At 41.4% G+C, this 18501-nt stretch overlaps 1 protein-coding gene across 12 annotated transcripts in view; it reads right to left on the bottom strand.

Annotated features, from left to right (window-relative positions):
- Positions 1–18501, bottom strand: part of PDSS2 (decaprenyl diphosphate synthase subunit 2) — a 250590-nt gene that overhangs the window by 16914 nt on the left and 215175 nt on the right. For 6 of the 12 annotated variants that reach the window (XM_072831884.1, XM_072831888.1, XM_072831887.1 and 3 more), the window contains 2 exons: positions 12909–12941; positions 6814–6996 (listed from right to left, as the gene is read on the bottom strand). In XM_072831884.1, coding sequence (XP_072687985.1) covers positions 6829–6996; positions 12909–12941 — 201 coding nt within the window. In that variant the 3' untranslated portion in view covers positions 6814–6828. Of the gene's footprint in view, positions 1–1005; positions 1091–6813; positions 6997–7455; positions 7550–12908; positions 12942–18501 lie in introns of those variants that run through there. The other 6 variants (XR_012033755.1, XM_072831881.1, XM_072831885.1 and 3 more) reach the window with 3 other exon arrangements.

The following is an 18501-nucleotide window of genomic DNA, read 5'->3' as shown; positions in this document are numbered from 1 at the left end:
ATCAAGAATCGGACCCTTAACCAACTGAACAAACCCACGGCTCCCAGATGGACCAAAATGTACAATAAATTTTTTGAAAATTTATTCATGAGAGACACAGAAAGAGAGGCAGAGACACAGGCAGAGGAAGAAGCGGGATGTGGGACTCAATCCCAGGACCCCGGGATCACAACCTGGCCAAAGGCAGATGCTCAACTGCTGAGCCACCCAGGCATCTCCCAAAATGTTCAATTTAATTCTTAGTTTATAAATTTTCATTGGCATTTGATAGGCTGGGCATTTGAGGTTAGTAATATGGAATTATATTAAATTGAGGGTTAAATTGCATTAAAAAGTAATCACGTCTTCTGAGGAAAATTTAACTATTTATAAATAATCTCCGATTTACCGATATTCTGATTCAAAGATAATTTTTAGTTTTAGTATCGTATTCCAAAGAGGAACTTAATTCTACATATTTAGGTTCAGAAAGCAAAACACACCATAGGTTGTAGACTGCAGCAATGAGCCAGTCTTTGTAGCTTTTTGAGGAATTAATCACTAGTAAACTCTGTAATCTCATGACGAATACTAAGTTGGTTATTTAATTAAAAAGAATATTGTGGGACAAGAGAAATCCAAAAGTCCTGGGGATTATTTGAGGAATACATAAACTATATGAGTTCATATCTTACTTACACATTTCTTAAATCCTCCTCATGCCTCAATTTTCATCTGCTTTAGTGGATGCTGATACCTGGGGATCACTTGCTTCAAAACTACTATCACTACCACTGCTATCCACATGACCCTAGATTCCTAACATCCTAACATGTATCCTGATACAACATGAATTTAAAAACACATTTATGACTTCCATCACTAGAATGCATGTCCAACAACAGAAAAATTCTATCTACTGAGGGTTATGACAACGACATATCTGCCAGGCAGGTTATATCAGACCAGGGGCAAATGCAGGAATCAGAAGAAGTTACTCTCTGTGCCACATAAATATAATCATACCTGCTTGATTGACATCTCTTTCAGCTGTAGATCTCTATGTTACGTTGTTATGGAAAGTGCATTTGTTAACATAGATCCTTGCCCCCTTCAAGAGAATGGTAATGAGAACTCATTTTAAATGGTTATATCCATAAAGCTTCCTTAGAAGAGTGAAGAATACTTGCCAGTTTAAAAAAAAAAAAAAATCCCAATAATTACTGCACTGGTTCAGCAAACAAAAATCCTAAGACAGTCACTTACCAGGCAATCACTATTTCTGAGACCAGAACTATGTTGGATTATAGAGTGATGCATACCATTTCCTGGATGTTTGTTAAACCAGAGCCTGCATATGAATTCTCTCTTACTTTATTGGTAGTGTGTCTTTTTGGGAGGGGGAGGGCATTTGACTATTTTAACGGGTAACTCTGGAAATCAGATTCTCTCCGTTCCCCAAACAGAGTATGCTGTTTTCTTTTTCTTCCTTCCTTTCTTTCTTTTGATTGTTGGAAGCAGTAGTAGTCTATTTGCTTTGTGATTTTTTTCCAAATTATTTTGCAAAATGATTCCTTGTTGTATTTGATCCTTGAAGTCTCTCTTCCTTTACATCATATTCAGCCATGTAGTACATCTAAAGCACCATGAGAAGCAGTATGGTGGTAAGGAATACATACCGTGGAGTCTGCCAACCTGGATAGAGTAACGAGTCTGTGAGACAGTAACTGTGTGAACACTGTTAGGTTATTTGATCTCCTCTCCATAAAATGAAGGGATTCAAAGAATGTGATAGAACCATCTGATTAGAGTGCTTCGTGGATCTTGAGCAGATTGCACAATGAGCGACATGACTATTAGGGTAGGCATCTTAAAGAGATCATAACATGTAGAAGAAAGGCCCACAACCTTTTTTAAAGAGGTGCACAAAAATCTTTTTAGGAATGAATCAAAGAAAAAGGTTCGTATAATTCTCTTAGATCTAGAACAGGGACACCTCTACAGGGGGCACCATTGCACTATGCAGGAATCCATCCTCAGAAGTACAACTCTGGCTTTGCTATGATCTTTGAGTAGATAAGATCTTTCATCAAGCCAGAAAGCCAAAGACTTGGGGGAAAGGGACAGAATCCACTCACCCAAAATCTCTAGGAGCATCTTCCACATCACTAACCAACGCTGCAGTTCTTAGAATCTCTACTGCCATCACAGTAACTCTGTTTGAAAGTTGGGGTGGCATAGGCACCTGGCTATTTCAGGAAAGGTAGTTAAGCACATCCAGAACCAGTACCGTGCCTGATGTGGTGTGTGGGGAAGCCGAGTAGTGTTTTCAAACACTGCTTAGGAAACATGGGGGAAGGGCTTCAGATGTGCCACCTAAACAGATTATGGCTTTCTGATAGACCACTCATGTTGCAATCACAAAAGCTGTTAATTCTAAATAAAACCAGGCTGTCAGATTAGTGTCTGAGTTTGCAAATATCAATCTAGGTAAGGACAAAGACTTCTAACTTACTAAAACCACATTCAGGGTCTACACAGTGGTGTCTCTCTTTTCTTTCTCTTAAAAAAAAACACATAATTTTGGAAAGCCCATACCTCACCCCTGTTTTTATGACAAGGGAAGAGAATGGTATTTCTTTCAGATCTACTTAAAACAGCTTCAGTGGACTAAACAGGCTCCTCTAGGGGACAGAAGGCTCTATCCTCTACATAAAGGCATATAGGCACTTCCTGTGCACAGGTGGCTCCTGATACCACAAACTGGGAGCAATAATTGAATCCAGCTATCCCACAGTGCAGAGCACTCACCCACAGAACCAGCCTGGAGGGCATTTTTAGTTAGTTTTCTAGACTAAGATTCAAAAGGTTACCCCAATTGAATCTTTGTTTCAACCCAGGGAGTACAAAGCAGTGAGGATGTAACCATCTGATTAGATATATACTTGGGAGGAAAGAAGAACAAAGGCAGAGCCAAAAATACCTTATGAATTAGAAGAACAGAATCTAGGCGGAACATTTGGTTTATCTCAGGTTATTCACTCATTCATTCATTCCACAGTAGTTCAACAACTCTTTATTTGGTACCTAGTATGTGCCAGGCACTGTGTTAGGCCCTCAGACTACAGTGGTGAGCAAAACCAGACACGACTCCAGGCTTACAACAAAGAACTAGTCTTCACTAACAATCTAAGTCTGCCTTAGCTTCTTAATGAATGTTAGATATTAGGTAGAGATGTAATTTTTTTAGATGTCAGTAATTTTAAGGATGAGATCGTCCCACTAAAAATTATTATTGTGAACTACTTTGGCAATTTACATATAAAATTAGAAACCCAAGATCAACAAGCTCGAACTACATGATTTGAAGAAAAATTAGATTTACAACTGCATAGAGAATTGAAGTTGAATATTATCAATAGTATTTGGGTTAACAACTGAGAGAATGGCATATTTTATGATGTCATAAAGAGGCTTATTATTGATAGCACTTAATAATATTATTCGTGATCCACAGGGGGGACAGAGATTATGATCATCAAATCTGTTGATGCTATTGAGGTGTGTGGGATTGCTAACACCTCAGAGAACAAGAATCTAATTTTAAAATAATATTAAGAAATTTGAGGAATAGATCATCAAAGCAAGATGACAGTCACTGAGCACAAATGCAAAATAAAATATCCAGAGACTTAAGGAGGAAAAAACTAACTTGATGATTGGGGATGAATGAATGCCCAAAGGGTAATTGTTTTGCAAAAAGACTTGAGGGCTCATAGTAAGGTACAACTCTGGTTCAAGATACTAACTACTGTATGTGGAACCCAACGCAGGCAGGGCTTGAACTCATGACATGACCCTGAGATCAAGACCTGAGTTGAGGGGCGCCTGGGTGGCTCAGATGGTTGAGCATCTGCCTTAGGCTTGGGTCATATCTTGGGGTCCTGGGATTGGGCCCCGTGTATGGTTCCCTGCTCAGCGGGGAGCCTGTTTCTCCCTCTCCCTTTGTTACTCCACTTGCTTGTGTTCTCTCTCTCTCAAATAAATAAAATCTTAAAACAACAACAACAACAACAACAACAACAACAACAACAACAACAACAAAAAGCCCCCAAAACCTGAGCTGAGATCAAGAGTGGGGTGCTTAACTCACTGAGCCACCCAGGTACTCCCAGAATTTATTTTTGTTTGTTTTTAAAGATTTTTATTTATTTATTCATGAGAGACACACACACACAGAGAGAGAGAGAGAGAGAGAGAGAGAGCCTGTGACACAGGCAGAGGGAGGAGGCTCTATGCATCCCAGGACTCCAGGATCACACCCTGAGCCTAAGGCAGACACTCAAATGCTGAGCCGCCCAGGTGTCCCAATAATTGTATTTTAAAGGAGATATGGAATCAAAGAGAGTTGCAAAAACTGACTTTAGTAAATTAATTATTTTTAAAAATAGATTAAATCTATCCATGATTGCTGCAAGGAAAAAACACTTGTCTGAAATATGATTGCCAAAAGAAAAATATCTGGTTTTATTTGACTTTTAAGGAAACAAGGAGTAGGGGATTTAAAACTTTCAGATGGCAGTCCAGGCTATACCTTCCAAGCACCTATCCCTGAGCTGTGGTTAGGTCCTCAGGTTAATGCCTGCAATGCCTGCTCAGTGTGCTGGGTTTCCATTCTCAACTATCCTCCAGCACTTCAACAACCTGAGGCCTAACATAATTTGCAGTGTACAAAAATTACACTTTCCAACCGTGCATTATGTTTCTTTTCTTTTTTTGAGATTTTATTTATTGGGCAGCCCTGGTGGCGCAGCGGTTTAGCGCCGCCTGCAGCCCAGGGTGTGATCCTGGAGACCCTAGATTGAGTCCCACGCCAGGCTCTCTGCATGGAGCCTGCTTCTCCCTCTGCCTGTGTCTCTGCCTCTCATTCTCTCTCTGTGTTTCTATGAATAAATAAATAAAATCTTAAAAAAAAAAGATTTTATTTATTTATTTGACAGAGAGAGAGAGCACAAGTAGGGGGAACAGCAGACAGAGGCAGAGGGAGAAGCAGGATCCCACTGAGCAGGGAACCCAACAGGGGGCTTGATTGCAGGACCTCAGGATCATGACCCGAGCCGAAGGCATGCTTAACCAACTAAGCCACCCAGGCGCCCCCAATCGTGCATTTCCGCCTATTGCCAGAGAAGCATGCAATTTTGGGGGAGTCTAAAATTAAATTCTGGTTATGTCACTAAACACATGATTTCAGGCAAGTTATTTTTCAATTCTTAGTAGCTCAGGACATAAGTAAAAAAATTCTTTAAAAATTTGAGTCTACATTTCAAAACTAGAAACCTTTAAAAAATACAACGTATTTATTTTAAAACATGCTGAAATGTTACCACCTTAATGCCCATGTTCATATTTTTAAATGCCTTCTTCCAGTCTTTATCACATTTTACATAGTTGCACCCATATCATAAAGGTAATTGGATTTTCTTCATTAAATTCTATTACAAACACCTCATTGAATTGGACCACAAATCCTTTATGGGAATAGATGGGAGAAGGGAATGACAATGTTCTTACATAGTCTCTGTCCTCATCATGAAAACAGAAAACCTAAATATAAAGACAACCTCAGGAGGTTAGAGGAAACGAGAGATTTGGTGCATCCAGTGATGCCGTATGGAATACTTTACCAAAGGAGCTAATGTGAAGTCCCAGGGTAGGAGAAGTAGCATCTGCCCAAGAAAGGGGTACGCGGAAGAGAAAACACTGTAACATCTGGTCTCTAAACGTGCCAGTGTGAAAAATTCTCAGAGCCAGTTAGCTAGGGTTATGAGAAAGAACAAGCAGGCAAAAACTGTCTGCCAGAGAGAAAGAGAGAGAGAGAGAGAGACAGAGAGAGAGAGAGAGGGAGGGAGGGAGGGAGGGACTGGCTTTGTCAGTAAAGAAAGGACAATAATATTTACAGAAAATTTTCTATACTCAAGCTTCATAAAGTCAAATTTTGGACTCCGTAAGCAGCAAAAACGGTTAAAGCAATCTCTGTATAAGAAAAGAGAGAGAGAGAGAGAGAGAGAGAGACTAAAAGGGCAAAGCCTGGAAAGGAGAAGCATGACATGAGAGGAAAGACTCTTTTTTCTTCTTGAAGGGAAGTGATGATATGTGATCACGCAAATGCAAATGTCCGCGGACAGCACTGTTTGCTGGTGGGAAGAGAATTTTAATGTGTACCCTATGCAAATGCGTTTTAGAATAAAACAGAATGTGCGAGGCCTTCTGAGGATGGGGGAGGAAGAGAGGAGCAGCAGTTCTAGACACTGTGCTTTGGGGGTGGGGCACAGCCAGAGCCTGGGGCCACTCCGCAGCCCTGAGCACGTTCCAGCAGAGAGGGCACGTCAAAAACCCACTCCTTTAAAAAAAAAAAAAAATCTCTCTTAGTTCAACCGAGAACTGGATGCCTAATGAATTAACACCTGTAAGATCTCTCTTTCCCCAGTGCTTAACCTTGAGCAAATCCGCGCTTAGGGTGAACCTCAGGACGAAGACATTAAATATGCAACTCTCTTTTCTGTACTGGGTCATGGAAAAAATTATATGACCTGCACAGGAAAGACTAGGGAGGGCTATAAAGAAAGCTCCTGTAAACCACTTAGGAGTCTTTGTGTCAAAAATTAGCAGGGATGTCAAAGGAGCCCCTGAGGGCCCCAGGTGAGTTACTTGTGAAAGAAGGAGGAGGTCATTACAGGGCTTGACAGGGTCTGTTTTGACCAAGTGCTACTTATTCCTACATATCTGTGTATCTGAAGCAAGTATTAAAAAGAAATTGGGAAAAGGTCTGCATCTCTATGCTGAAGATATTTAAGCAAGCCATTTTGAAAGTGTTAAAAAAATTAAAATTGTAGAGAGCCGAACCATAGGTGCCATGTTTTGCCTGAAGTGGTAAAAATACCATCTGCCTCCGTCTTTTAGCAGCAGGCTTGTTTCGAGGAGCAGTAGGCTCAACTGCAGGCATACGCTCAGCTCCAGCTGGGGAAAATACACAGACGTTTGTAGATGTTTTTCTAAGCAAGAGTAGTCAACATATTCGTTTTCTTTCAGACATGTATATGTTAGCATAGCAAACCAAGCATGAATGTGGTCTGAGAAGCTTCTCAACCAGTCCCAGCAAGTACCCATGAATTCCTACACTTCGATAGGTGGTGCTCTTCCCTTTGGCACTGCACTGAAGCAGCCGGCTTGACCCTGGGGCCAGGAGCCTGGGGAACGCGGGCTATAGGCCCAGAGATATGTGCCCAGGGCTGCAGACCCATCACTGTCATTGAGATCCCCATGGCATGGGGCATAGGAGAGAAACAGCACCAGCTTTCCGGGTCACAATTCACTTCTGGTAATTATATTCCATCTCCTAAAACTTCTGCAGTTTTAACTTGGCTAAGATGCTCCTTGTTTTTCTATTTTAGGAGCTACTGGGTAGAATGGCCTTACGGTTGGTTACACAGCTCCCATCCTTGCCCAGACTCCAGCCAGGTGGAGGAGTTTCAGCAATAGGTAGAGTGGCTCCCATGACTGTGTCGGCCACCTGACAGGGGTGGGAGAGACGTAATGAATTAATAGTCGTCGAGTGCTTTGATATCTTAAGATGAAAGGCGCTCTAGCGGTGTAAAGCATTCATATCCAGACTCTATCGCAACAGGAGCTCAATTAAAAGATAATTCAATTTCTCATCTGAGTGTTTGAGCACAGGCCACTGTTTTGCTGAATGTGATGGTCTCAAGATCCAGCTGAGACTGATTTTGAAATGACCAGCTCTTCCTTCCACCCCTTCCTCACCACTCTGAGGCTGATGGAATTTGGGAGGCGGCATGTGAGGCCACAGAGCACACAGCCAAAATAATTTGCAATGGTCCTCAGAATCTGATTTTTCAGGTACAATCTGGCTTTTGGGTAAATACCACTTGGAAACAACAAAATTTCCAGCGATAAATAAATTTCATGATGGTCTCCAGAAATGGCTGCCGAGTTTTTCAAATGTAGTTTTACAGATAAACCCACAAGGACAGCCCTAAGCTGCTAAGCATGGTGCCTGCATCAGTCAGCAGAGCAACATGTTCATGCAAAACGGAGATGAACAGACCGTGGGTCATGATACTCATTACTCCTACAGGCCCACAGCACTGTTAAGAGACAGTATCATAAGCTGCACCCTGCAGATCTCTCCTGTACCTGGCAGAGACTGATATAATCTTTTTTTCCCATGTTACTCGGGTTTAGGTCTGTGTAAGGATGATAAGTCTATGGCCCTTAAATGTCAAGTGATGGCCCTTAAATGTCAGAATCGCACCACATACTCCAGAATGGTGGGGTTCCGTTTCCAGGCAGGGGAAATATTATCACTAGGCACTTGGGAAGGCAAACTTAGGGCTATTGAACATTAAGACGGATTGTGTTATATAGTCTATAGACTATAGTTATATAGTCTATATATATATACACACACACACATATATTTTTAAGAATTTACTTATCTACCCATGAGACACACACACACACACACACACACACACACACACACACACACACAGGCAGAGACATAGGCAGAAAGAGAAGCAGGCTCCATATAGGGAGCCCAATGTGGGACTCGATCCCTGGCCTCCAAGGTCACACCCTGAGCCGAAGGCAGGCGCTCAACTACCGAGCCACCCAGGTGTCTGTAGTCAATATGTTCTTAAAATGGTTCACTGTAGTCTATAATCATCCATTCTAGACCTCCCAGAACTTCCCGCACTTCTAGAATAGTACTAATGCAACTCACATGCAGTTGCCAAGCCCTCCTACATCAAAGCCCATGCTGGGTATTGATGATGCCACCATGAATGAGGCTCTGCCTTCAGAGCTTTTATGTTCCAGTGGAAGAGAAAAAAACAGAAGCAAGTGACTAAATGAAAATGATAATTTTATTATTTTATTTTAAAGATTTTATTTATTTATTCATGAGAGACACAGAGAGAGAGAGAGCCAGGGACCCAGGCAGAGGGAGAAGCAGGCTCCCTGTGGGGAGCCCGATGTGGGACTTGATCCCAGGTCCCTGGGATCATGACCTGAGCCAAAGGCAGAAGCTCAACCACTGAGCCAGCTAGGTGTCCTGAAAATGATAATTTTAGATTACTATAAATGTCAAGAAGAAAAAAAAAAAACACAACAAAGGAAAAGTGGCTACTTCAGACAGAGAGGTGTGAGTCAAGGAAAGCCTACACTGGTCTTGCTTACAGTGGCACGCACATGTGCACGGAGCCTTGCACATATGTGCATACATATGTGATACATAGTGGCTGGGTGGATAAAGTGGATGAAGGGCTGAATCTAGACCTCAGGAATACACCATAAGAATGCCCTCCACCCCCCAAGAAGAATGTCTTCTCTCGAATGTGGAATGAACCCGAAGAACTGATTAGCACTGTTCTAAATTGCTCACTTTATAGGAAGGAGACTGAAGGAAGACCAGGAGGTCAAGTGATACTAGATTCTGCAATGAGTTGGCGGCCGAGCCACGGCTTCGTTCCAGGGTGTTCTATCTGTGCATCATATTTTTTCCTTTCTTTTAACCTCTTCAATTGTCATGTGTCTCTGCAATAAAAGACCCTGAAGGAGTTCTCTGAGTCATAAATAAGCATCAATGATCGATCAGTAGTCGCTCTAATGCCAAATCGTGTTGAGTTTTCCCTTACTTTTTTGTTAGCTTTCCTTTACTATCACACAGTGAAATCCCAGCCTTTATCTCCAAGCTACTATATTACAACCTCCCCAAACAATCTTCTTAATCCTGTTGATACTTGCAGCGTGTCAAAAGCATCTTACCTCTCTGATTTGAGATAAAAAACCCTATACCAGATTTTCTCCTGAAACTAACTTCATGTGTCTTCTATTTCCTTACTCATTTCTTACTCTATTATTTTCTACACTCATTCACTCCCTTCCTCTCTCCCTCATTCACTCACTCACCATTTACCATGTGCCAAGTGCTGTGTTAGCACCAAGTATACAAAGAGAAGACATTGCCCCTGCCCTTGAAGAGCTCACAGTGTACGGTCTGTCTCATCAGTGGGGCATTATAATATTACACAGTAAGTACAATGACTGTGAGAGCTGCACACTGTATTAAAGAACGAAGGAGGGATGCCTGGGTGGCTCAGTGGTTGAGCATCTGCCTTTGGCTCAGGGCCTGATCCCAGGATCCAGGATCGAGTCCTACATGGGGCTTCCTGTGAGGAGTCTGCTTCTCTCTCTGCCTATGTCTCTGTCCCAATCTCTCTGTCTCTCATGAATAAATAAATCTTAAAAAAAAAAAAAAAAAAGAATGAAGGCAAGTCCTTCATCCAGGCTGGAGAACCAGGCAAGACTACCTGTAGGAGATGATCTTAACACAAGCCTTCCAGAAAGAACACGGTAGCTGAAAAAGGGGGAGGGTCATTTCAAGCAAAGCGTGAAGGCATGGAAAACAGAAACAGTATGTTTTGTGTGATCTGGTGCTGCTGAAACACAGGGTAGGAAGAGATGGCACTGGAGAGTCCCTCTAGGCGGTGAAATCTTTCAACAAGGTTTGAGTCAGCCTTACAGACGACACGAACCAATGAAGAGTTTTAAGCTGGAGGTTAAACTATCAGGTTTATGATTCAGGTAGACATACCTGAATGTTGGCAATGGACTTGGGGTGACAAGAGAGAGTCAGGGAGACCAGTCAGTAGGCTTTGCAGTGGTCAGGTGAAGAAACTCAATGTAAGTAACGGAAGAGAGAAGTCAAGAGGAGGGGTTGAATGTAAGAAAATGTAGGATACAAAAATGGTGTGACTTGGCAAAGAATCATTCTAGGGGTGAGGGAGTAGGAGGAGTCAAGGGTGACTTCTAAGTTTCTCACATGGTTAACTGGTGGGATGACACTGCCAACATCAGAAGACAGAATAAGTTAAAAGGACCAGAGATACAACATGAGTGGACACTGACATAAACCATGGGCTTTGGGTAATGATATGTCGATGTAATTTCACTGTAACAAACACATTACTCTCCTGCAGATTTTTTAAAAAATATTTTATTTATTTATTCATGAGAGATAGAGAGAGAGAGAGAGAGGCAGAGACACAGGCAGAGGGAGAAGCAGGCTCCACGCAGGGAGCCCGATGAGGGACTTGATCCCACGACTCCAGGATCATCCCCTGGGCCAAAGGCAGGTGCTAAACTGCTGAGCCACTCAGGGATCCCCATCTCCTGCAGATTGTTGATAGTAGGGCTGTGTGAATGTAGGGTCAGGGGGGATATGTAACTCTTTTGACCCTTTTTGCCCAATTTTGCTGTGAACCTGAAACTTCTTTAAAAAGTAAGGTCTATTTAGGGGTTCTGGACTGGCTCAGTTAGATAAGCATGTGATTTTTGATCTTGGGGTTATGTGTTCGAACCCCACATTGGGTGTAGAGATTACTTAAATAAAACTTAAGGGCAGCCCTGGTGGCCCAGCAATTTAGCGCTGCCTTCAGCCCAGGGTGTGATCCTGGAGACTTGGGATCGAGTCCCATGTCGGGCTCCCTTCATGGAGCCTGCTTCTCCCTCTGCCTGTGTCTCTGCCTTTCTCTCTCTCTCTCTCTCTCTCTCTCTCTCTGGGCCTCTCATGAATAAATAAATAAAATCTTAAAAAAAAAAAAAAAACCCTTAAAACTATTTAAGAAAAAAAAAAAAAAAAAAAAAAAGACCAGAGATGTCAGGCAAGATGGGGAGTTCAATTCAAGATGCATTGAGCTTCCTTGCCTGTGGGAGACCCAAGGGGTATGTCCGCAGCCTGAGTTTGGGTACATAAGGCTCAAGCAGACATATGGAAGTCCTCAGTTAAGAGGTGCTCTTATGTAGCTTTTCTTAAAGGTAGCAGAAGTTTGTGAGACAGAAAAGGAGGAACTGCACCTCAGTCAAGGAAATGAGAGGAAAGGCACGGAGCCATGGGTATACAGCTCACAACTGTCAGGAGAGCACAAGGTTCCGGATCAGCCCCGAGGCACCACTGTGGGTTTCAGCTGTCCCAGTGTGAGCAGAGCCCATACAGCTTGTATTTCTTCCTCCCTGTCTCTGGAGTGCAGGTGTGCTCCTACACTGGATATTCCTGATTGTTGCATAAACCAGATGGTTAGCATGTTCCTTTAGCCAAGCAGCTGTACGCATCCCACACAACTGCTAAAATGTTCCATTTGTCCCCGAGGGGAAAACAGAATGTGACCCGACCGTGTCTGGAGGCTTGCATTGGTGCACTGAAATATGAACTCCCACAGCAGTTTTTAAACGTGGCTGTGTGTCGGAACGATCTGTGGAGCCTTTTTTTCAAATACTTCCACCCTGCCCCTGCCCTGCTCTCCCCACCAGGGGATTTTGATCTCGGTGAAAGAGGGTGTGAAGCTGCACCCAGGCATGTGTGTTTTCAAAAGCTCCAGAGAGGATGCGAAAACTACTATGTTTAGGAGTCTAAGTCTGCTCTGTGTGGTGCTTCTCACATATTATCCAGTGGTGCTAAAAGCCAAAGATGCCAAAGGCTTCTTTCTAGCAATGGTGAGTGATCTTACCCAGTTTATTCATCTTCATAGCACTTACCACCACAGGACATTATATGATGTGTCCATTTAGTTGTTATTAGTTATCTACCTCCCACCCTGGATTGTAAACGTCCCAAAAGGAAATGCTTCCTTTTGGCTTCCTAAAGGCTTAATGTTGTAGTCTCGACACCTAACAGTGTCTGGAATGAAGTAGGCACTCAGTAAGTACCCTTACCTGCTCGTGCCTGCTACTTAACAGGGAATGTCCTTCAACTTTAATGGGATGATTATCTTTTGACCTTTCACACAGAAACATAAACCATACACCAAACAAATGTCTAAAACTGTATAGTATGTATAAAATCTACTTACCTTAGCATAGTCTAATCTTCCCTTCTCTTGAGCCTAAAATAGAAAGGGAGGGAAATTAATTTGTTAGTTCTTTAAAAATTATCTAGTGCTTCTATAAGTTTTACTTCTCCATGAATAAAGGTCAACACTCTCTCCCTTGGTCCCCTACCATGTATCTCTCTATTCATCTTCATAGTTGTATCCCTATACAACTATATACATAGAACACTTAAACACATTGAAATGTTGAAAGAATAGTACAGTGAGCACAGGTATATACACCAACCATCTAGAGAGGACAGTGGCAGACATCATGACTCTTCACCATGCGTCAGCACACATCTAATAAGCATAGGATGTCTCATACATAACCACATGACTGCTATAAAATGTTAAAAACTAACAATAACTCCATATTATCTAACACACAATCCATATTCAAATTTCCTCTATTGCCCCAAGAATATCTTTTATAGCTTCCCCCCCACCCCAACCAGAATTAATCATGATTTACACGTTACATATGATTTTTATATCTCTGGTTAGTCTTTTAAATCTAGATCCTCCCCATTTCTCAAGAGGTGAAAATAAAGGGCAGCCCAGGTGGCTCATCGCCGCCTTCAGCCCAGGGCCTGATCCTGGAGACCTGGGATCGAGTCCCACATTGGGCTCCCTGCATGGAGCCTGCTTCTGTCTCTGCCTGTCTCTGCCTCTCTCTCTCTCTGTGTGTCTCTCATGAATAAATAAAATCTTAAAAAAAAAAAAGTGAAAATAAAAACCATTGACTTTTTTCATGAAAAATCACTGACTTTTTTTTAGATTTTATTTATTTATTTTATTTTTTATTGTTTTAGATTTTATTTTATTTTATTTTATTTTTTTATGATAGTCACAGAGAGAGAGAGAGAGGCAGAGACACAGGCAGAGGGAGAAGCAGGCTCCACGCACCAGGAGCCCGACGTGGGATTCGATCCTGGGTCTCCAGGATCGCGCCCTGGGCCAAAAGCAGGCGCCAAACCGCTGCGCCACCCAGGGATCCCTAGATTTTATTTTTAAGTAATCTTTACACCCAATGTGAGGCTAAAACCCACAATCCCAAGATCAAGAGTTGCACATTCCACTGGCTGAGTCTCTCAGGCACCCCGAAAATCATGGACTTTTTGGGTTTGTCATATTATTTCTCCAGTATGTTATTTAACTTTGTCCTTGTTTTGCTTGCAAACTGAAAGTTGGGTCTGAAAAGCTTGCTGAAACATTTCTGCCATGAGTATTTTATAGAGAATATTATGTACTTTATATTGTAGCAATTCAGGAGGCACAAAATGTCAGGCTGTCCCACTCTTAGTAATGCTATAAATTTGATCACTTGGTTAAGGTGGTGACTATCAGATGTTCCACTGTAATGACATGTTTCCTCCTGTATAATCAGTAAGTAATCTGTGGGGCCAGTTTCTCCCCTACTTCCTTTGGCATAATTTTTATTATGTTGTTTTACATTGAAAGACCCCCACCTCCACCCCCACCCCCACTACCATGATTGATAAAGAAGAAAGGCGCAATTGAAAAAACATACTAGGGGTTTCTGGGTGGCTCAGTAAGTTAATCATCTGACTCTTGACTTTGGCTCAGGTCATGATCTCAGAGCTGTGGGACTGAGCCCTGAGTGGGGCTCCATGCTCAGCCGGGAGTCGGCTTGGGATTCTTTCTCTCCCTCTCCTTCTGTCCCTCCCCTTCATGCTTTCTAAAATAAAATGGATCTTTAAAAAAAAAAAAAAAAAAAGACATATCCTATATGGGGTCAGGCTTTATTTTAAAAATATTTTTAGTTTTAAAAATTAACACATATACTCAAATATATATTAAAGTTCTACAGTGATAGACAACCAATGTATTAATCTTTGTTGGTATGTTAGCTCATTTTTTGTAGACTTCAGAATAAAATTCCTGCTATGTCTCTGCACACATTCAATTTGCAAATAGGTTAGGTCTTGAGACCATTTTGTTCCTGAGTAAAAAATGACACTTTAGGGATCCCTGGGTGGCGCAGCGGTTTGGCGCCTGCCTTTGGCCCAGGGCGCGATCCTGGAGACCCGGGATCGAATCCCACGTCGGGCTCCCAGTGCATGGAGCCTGCTTCTCCCTCTGCCTGTGTCTCTGCCTCTCTCTCTCTCTGTGACTATCATGAATAAATAAATAAAATCTTTAAAAAAAAAAAAAACAAAACAAAAAATGACACTTTATAGCTAATGAAGGTGTGCAGATTACTTCAGTGAGAGAAAAGAAGATTTTTTTAAAAAAGATTTTATTTATTTATGAGAGACAGAGAGAGAGACAGGCAGAGACAGAAACAGGCTCCATGCAAGGAGCCTGACATGGGACTCAACCCCGGGTTTCCAGGATCACACCCTGGGCTGAAGGCGGCACTAAACCACTTAGCCACCAGGGCTGCCCAGAAGATTTTTATATAACATTGGTCCTGACTCTTCCTGCTTCTTGACGATCCTTTAAAAAACAAACAAACAAACAAAACAAAACAAAAAAACTTATACAAAGATGCCTGCATTTTGTTTTTCTTGTTTTCATAGTAAGCAACTTTGAAGAAGACACTGGTCCTGTATAGCCGTTGGCACCATCACTAACTACTCTAGCTTAAAATTGTGACTTAAATGTTTCCTATGAAACAAAAAGTTTCTGCAACCAATGCATTATATCAAAGAATTTGGGGTTTTCAATCTGCTCTTTAAATTTTTTAGGGATCTAGATTTTCAGTGAACCAAGAAAATTTTGATCTTAGTCCTCAGATGCATTATACCATAAGTAATAGGAGTTAGTTCTTGCAGAAATTTAAAAACTAAGCTTCTTCTCTTTTTCTTTTTTATTTATTTGAGAGAGAGAAAGAGATAGCCAGAGAGAGCACAAGCAGGGAGAGGGTGAAGCAGGCTCCCTGCTGAGCATGGAGCCCAATGCAGGGCTCGATCCCAGGACCCTGCTGGGATCATGACCTGAGCTGAAGGCAGATGCTTAACCAACTGAGCCACCCAGGCGCTCCATTAGGCTTATTCTTCTCTCTGCTCAGATATTTTATATTTCTTTGTATGTGTGTCTGTGGACATCTCCCCATATAGTTTTGTCTACACTGAAAATGCCACTTAATCGTAATAATCTGCAGTTTGTAGGGACGCCTTGAGCACATCTGTACAGTGCACTCATGAGCTAGCTACTAAACTCTGTTAGTGGACAAATGTGAACTGGCCTTGATCCAAGGAATAATCCATGGCTTGTGACCAAAATTTCAGCAATAGCATTTCACAATTTGCTTAGTCTAAGTTCTCAAACTCCCAGCTGTCTCTTGAATTCATTTTAGGCTAAGAGATATCTGACATTGAGGCTGATCCTGTGGTCACAAGCTTTCCACCTTTTCAATTGTTTATCCTTTTCCTTGCCTCTTGCTGATTAGTATGGATTGCTCAAACAAAGCACTTTTCAAATGCACAAACTGGGAGCTCTAGAGAACTGTTCCTACTGTCAACCAACACACGCCTGCAACAAATTTGCCATTTCCTTACTACTTTCAATTTTGTTCCTGTTCTTTATTTTAAAAATATTTTATTCATTTATTCACGAGAGACACAGAGAGAAGCAGACATAGGGAGAAGCAGGCTCCCTATGGGGAGCCTGATGTGGAACTGGGTCCCAGGACCCCGGATCACACCCTGAGCCAAAGGCAGCCGCTCAACCACTTACTCACCCAGGTGTCCCAATTTTGTTCCTATTCTAACCAGCTCATCATTCTGCATCTTTTGACATTCTTAACCTTCAGTGTTTAACACAAAAGGTATATAAAAGTGTTGAAAGAGGTATTTGTTGAAAGTTTGGAAGTTGAAGAGCTTCTGTATCTTGAGATTGCAAGGTAAGGAGAGAGGGAGAAATGATCTAATTTACAATGACTTAGGGTAGACTTTTCCCTTTGGAGGTATTGAGCCACTTTCCAGTTTGTCTCATAAAAAAAAAAAAAAATCAACAGTCGTTTCTTCAGGTAGGAAGAGTGAATGTACTGCTGCTGCTCATAGATAAGAACATTAGAGTGGTCCTATCAGACATTTTTGTAAAACAATTTTCCCCCTATTTTGGTTATAAATTATCTATCTTAGAGAATTCTATTATTTTGAGCTATTTTCAAACTCCCTCTTTTATTTTGTATTGCTAGCTTGGTCACCACCCTTTCCACCCAGTAGAGATATACTTTGCTGGGGACGATGACAGAGAAACACTATGTACATAATCCACATCTGTTCAATATCAGCTCTTACATGTTTTGAAAAGCTGAGAGATTAGAAGCCTACATAAAATGACGGCACTATTACCACACCATTACAACCTGAACAGATTATAGCTGTTGATACACAGCTCACCTGAATGTCCTTTTTATTTTATCACAACAAACATCCTTGGTTCTGTGGAACCATTTCATCCTTGACTGCTTTAGCTTGTACATAAAAGTCTCAGTTATTTTGTAAAACAAATAATATAAATATTTAAATCTTTATAGGTATATAATATAAATGTATTTCCAGCTGGTATGTGTGTTAATATCTACAGAGGTCATATACATGCCTTAAGAAAGTACACATTCTGATACAAAATATTTTTTACAAAAGGCTTTTAGAGCTTATAAAAATATAGCACATTAAAAAAATACAGTACATTAGAAATCGATGGAAATGATGATTCAATCCCCTCTATTTCTCATTAAACATTACCTATTCTATTTCTTTTTGTAAAACAGTTAATTTGGGAGGACCCATAATTATTACTCTTTTATCAGATGACTCGTTCACTAGGTATCTACTGTGTACCTCCTGTGCATCAGGTACCTCAAATGTACTGGAGACGGAGCCATGAATAGAACAGATAAAAATCTCTGTCCTCATGGAGCTTGTACTCTAGGGATTGCACAGTCTTGTTTATTTACATAGGCTTCACTTACAGTTTCCCTCTAGGCCTTAAGCTCAATGACAGTACAAGTTTTCTCTCCTGCTCACAAGTGTATTCCTTGTCCAAATCAGGACTGGTATGGAGCACATGGTCAATAATATCCGGTGAATGAATCCCTAGATGGATAAATGCTTGTTTTTTATATGTGTTGGTTATGTACTGTCTATTCAGGAAACCAGGATTTAGTTAATTTGGAACCATTAGCTGATGTTCGACAAATCATTTTTTTTTAAAGATTTTATTTATTCATGAGAGACACACAGAGAGAGGCAGAGACACAGGCAGAGGGAGAAGCAGTCTCCCCACTGGGAGCCTGATGTGGGACTTGATCCCAGGACCCCGGGATCACGACCCAAGCCAAAGGCAGATGCTCAACCACTGAGTCAGACACCCAGGTGCCCCCTTGACAAATAATTTTTACCTGTATTGAACAATACCATATTTTCACTTTACTGCCCAACTTCTGTTTATAAGTAGGCTAGGGAGGGAAATCTATGGGATACATATTGGAAGAATTCATGAAAATCAAACAACAAAAGGATAGAACAGAGAAGAGTGATCTAGTAGCCTTCCCATAGTTGCAGCGGGTTAGTGTAATTAAGTGCCTCAACCTTGAAAG

This window comes from Canis lupus, chromosome 7 (genome assembly GCF_048164855.1).
Source record: "Canis lupus baileyi chromosome 7, mCanLup2.hap1, whole genome shotgun sequence".
Classification (NCBI taxonomy): Eukaryota; Metazoa; Chordata; class Mammalia; order Carnivora; family Canidae; genus Canis; species Canis lupus.
This window is presented reverse-complemented; position numbering and strand designations above follow the sequence as displayed.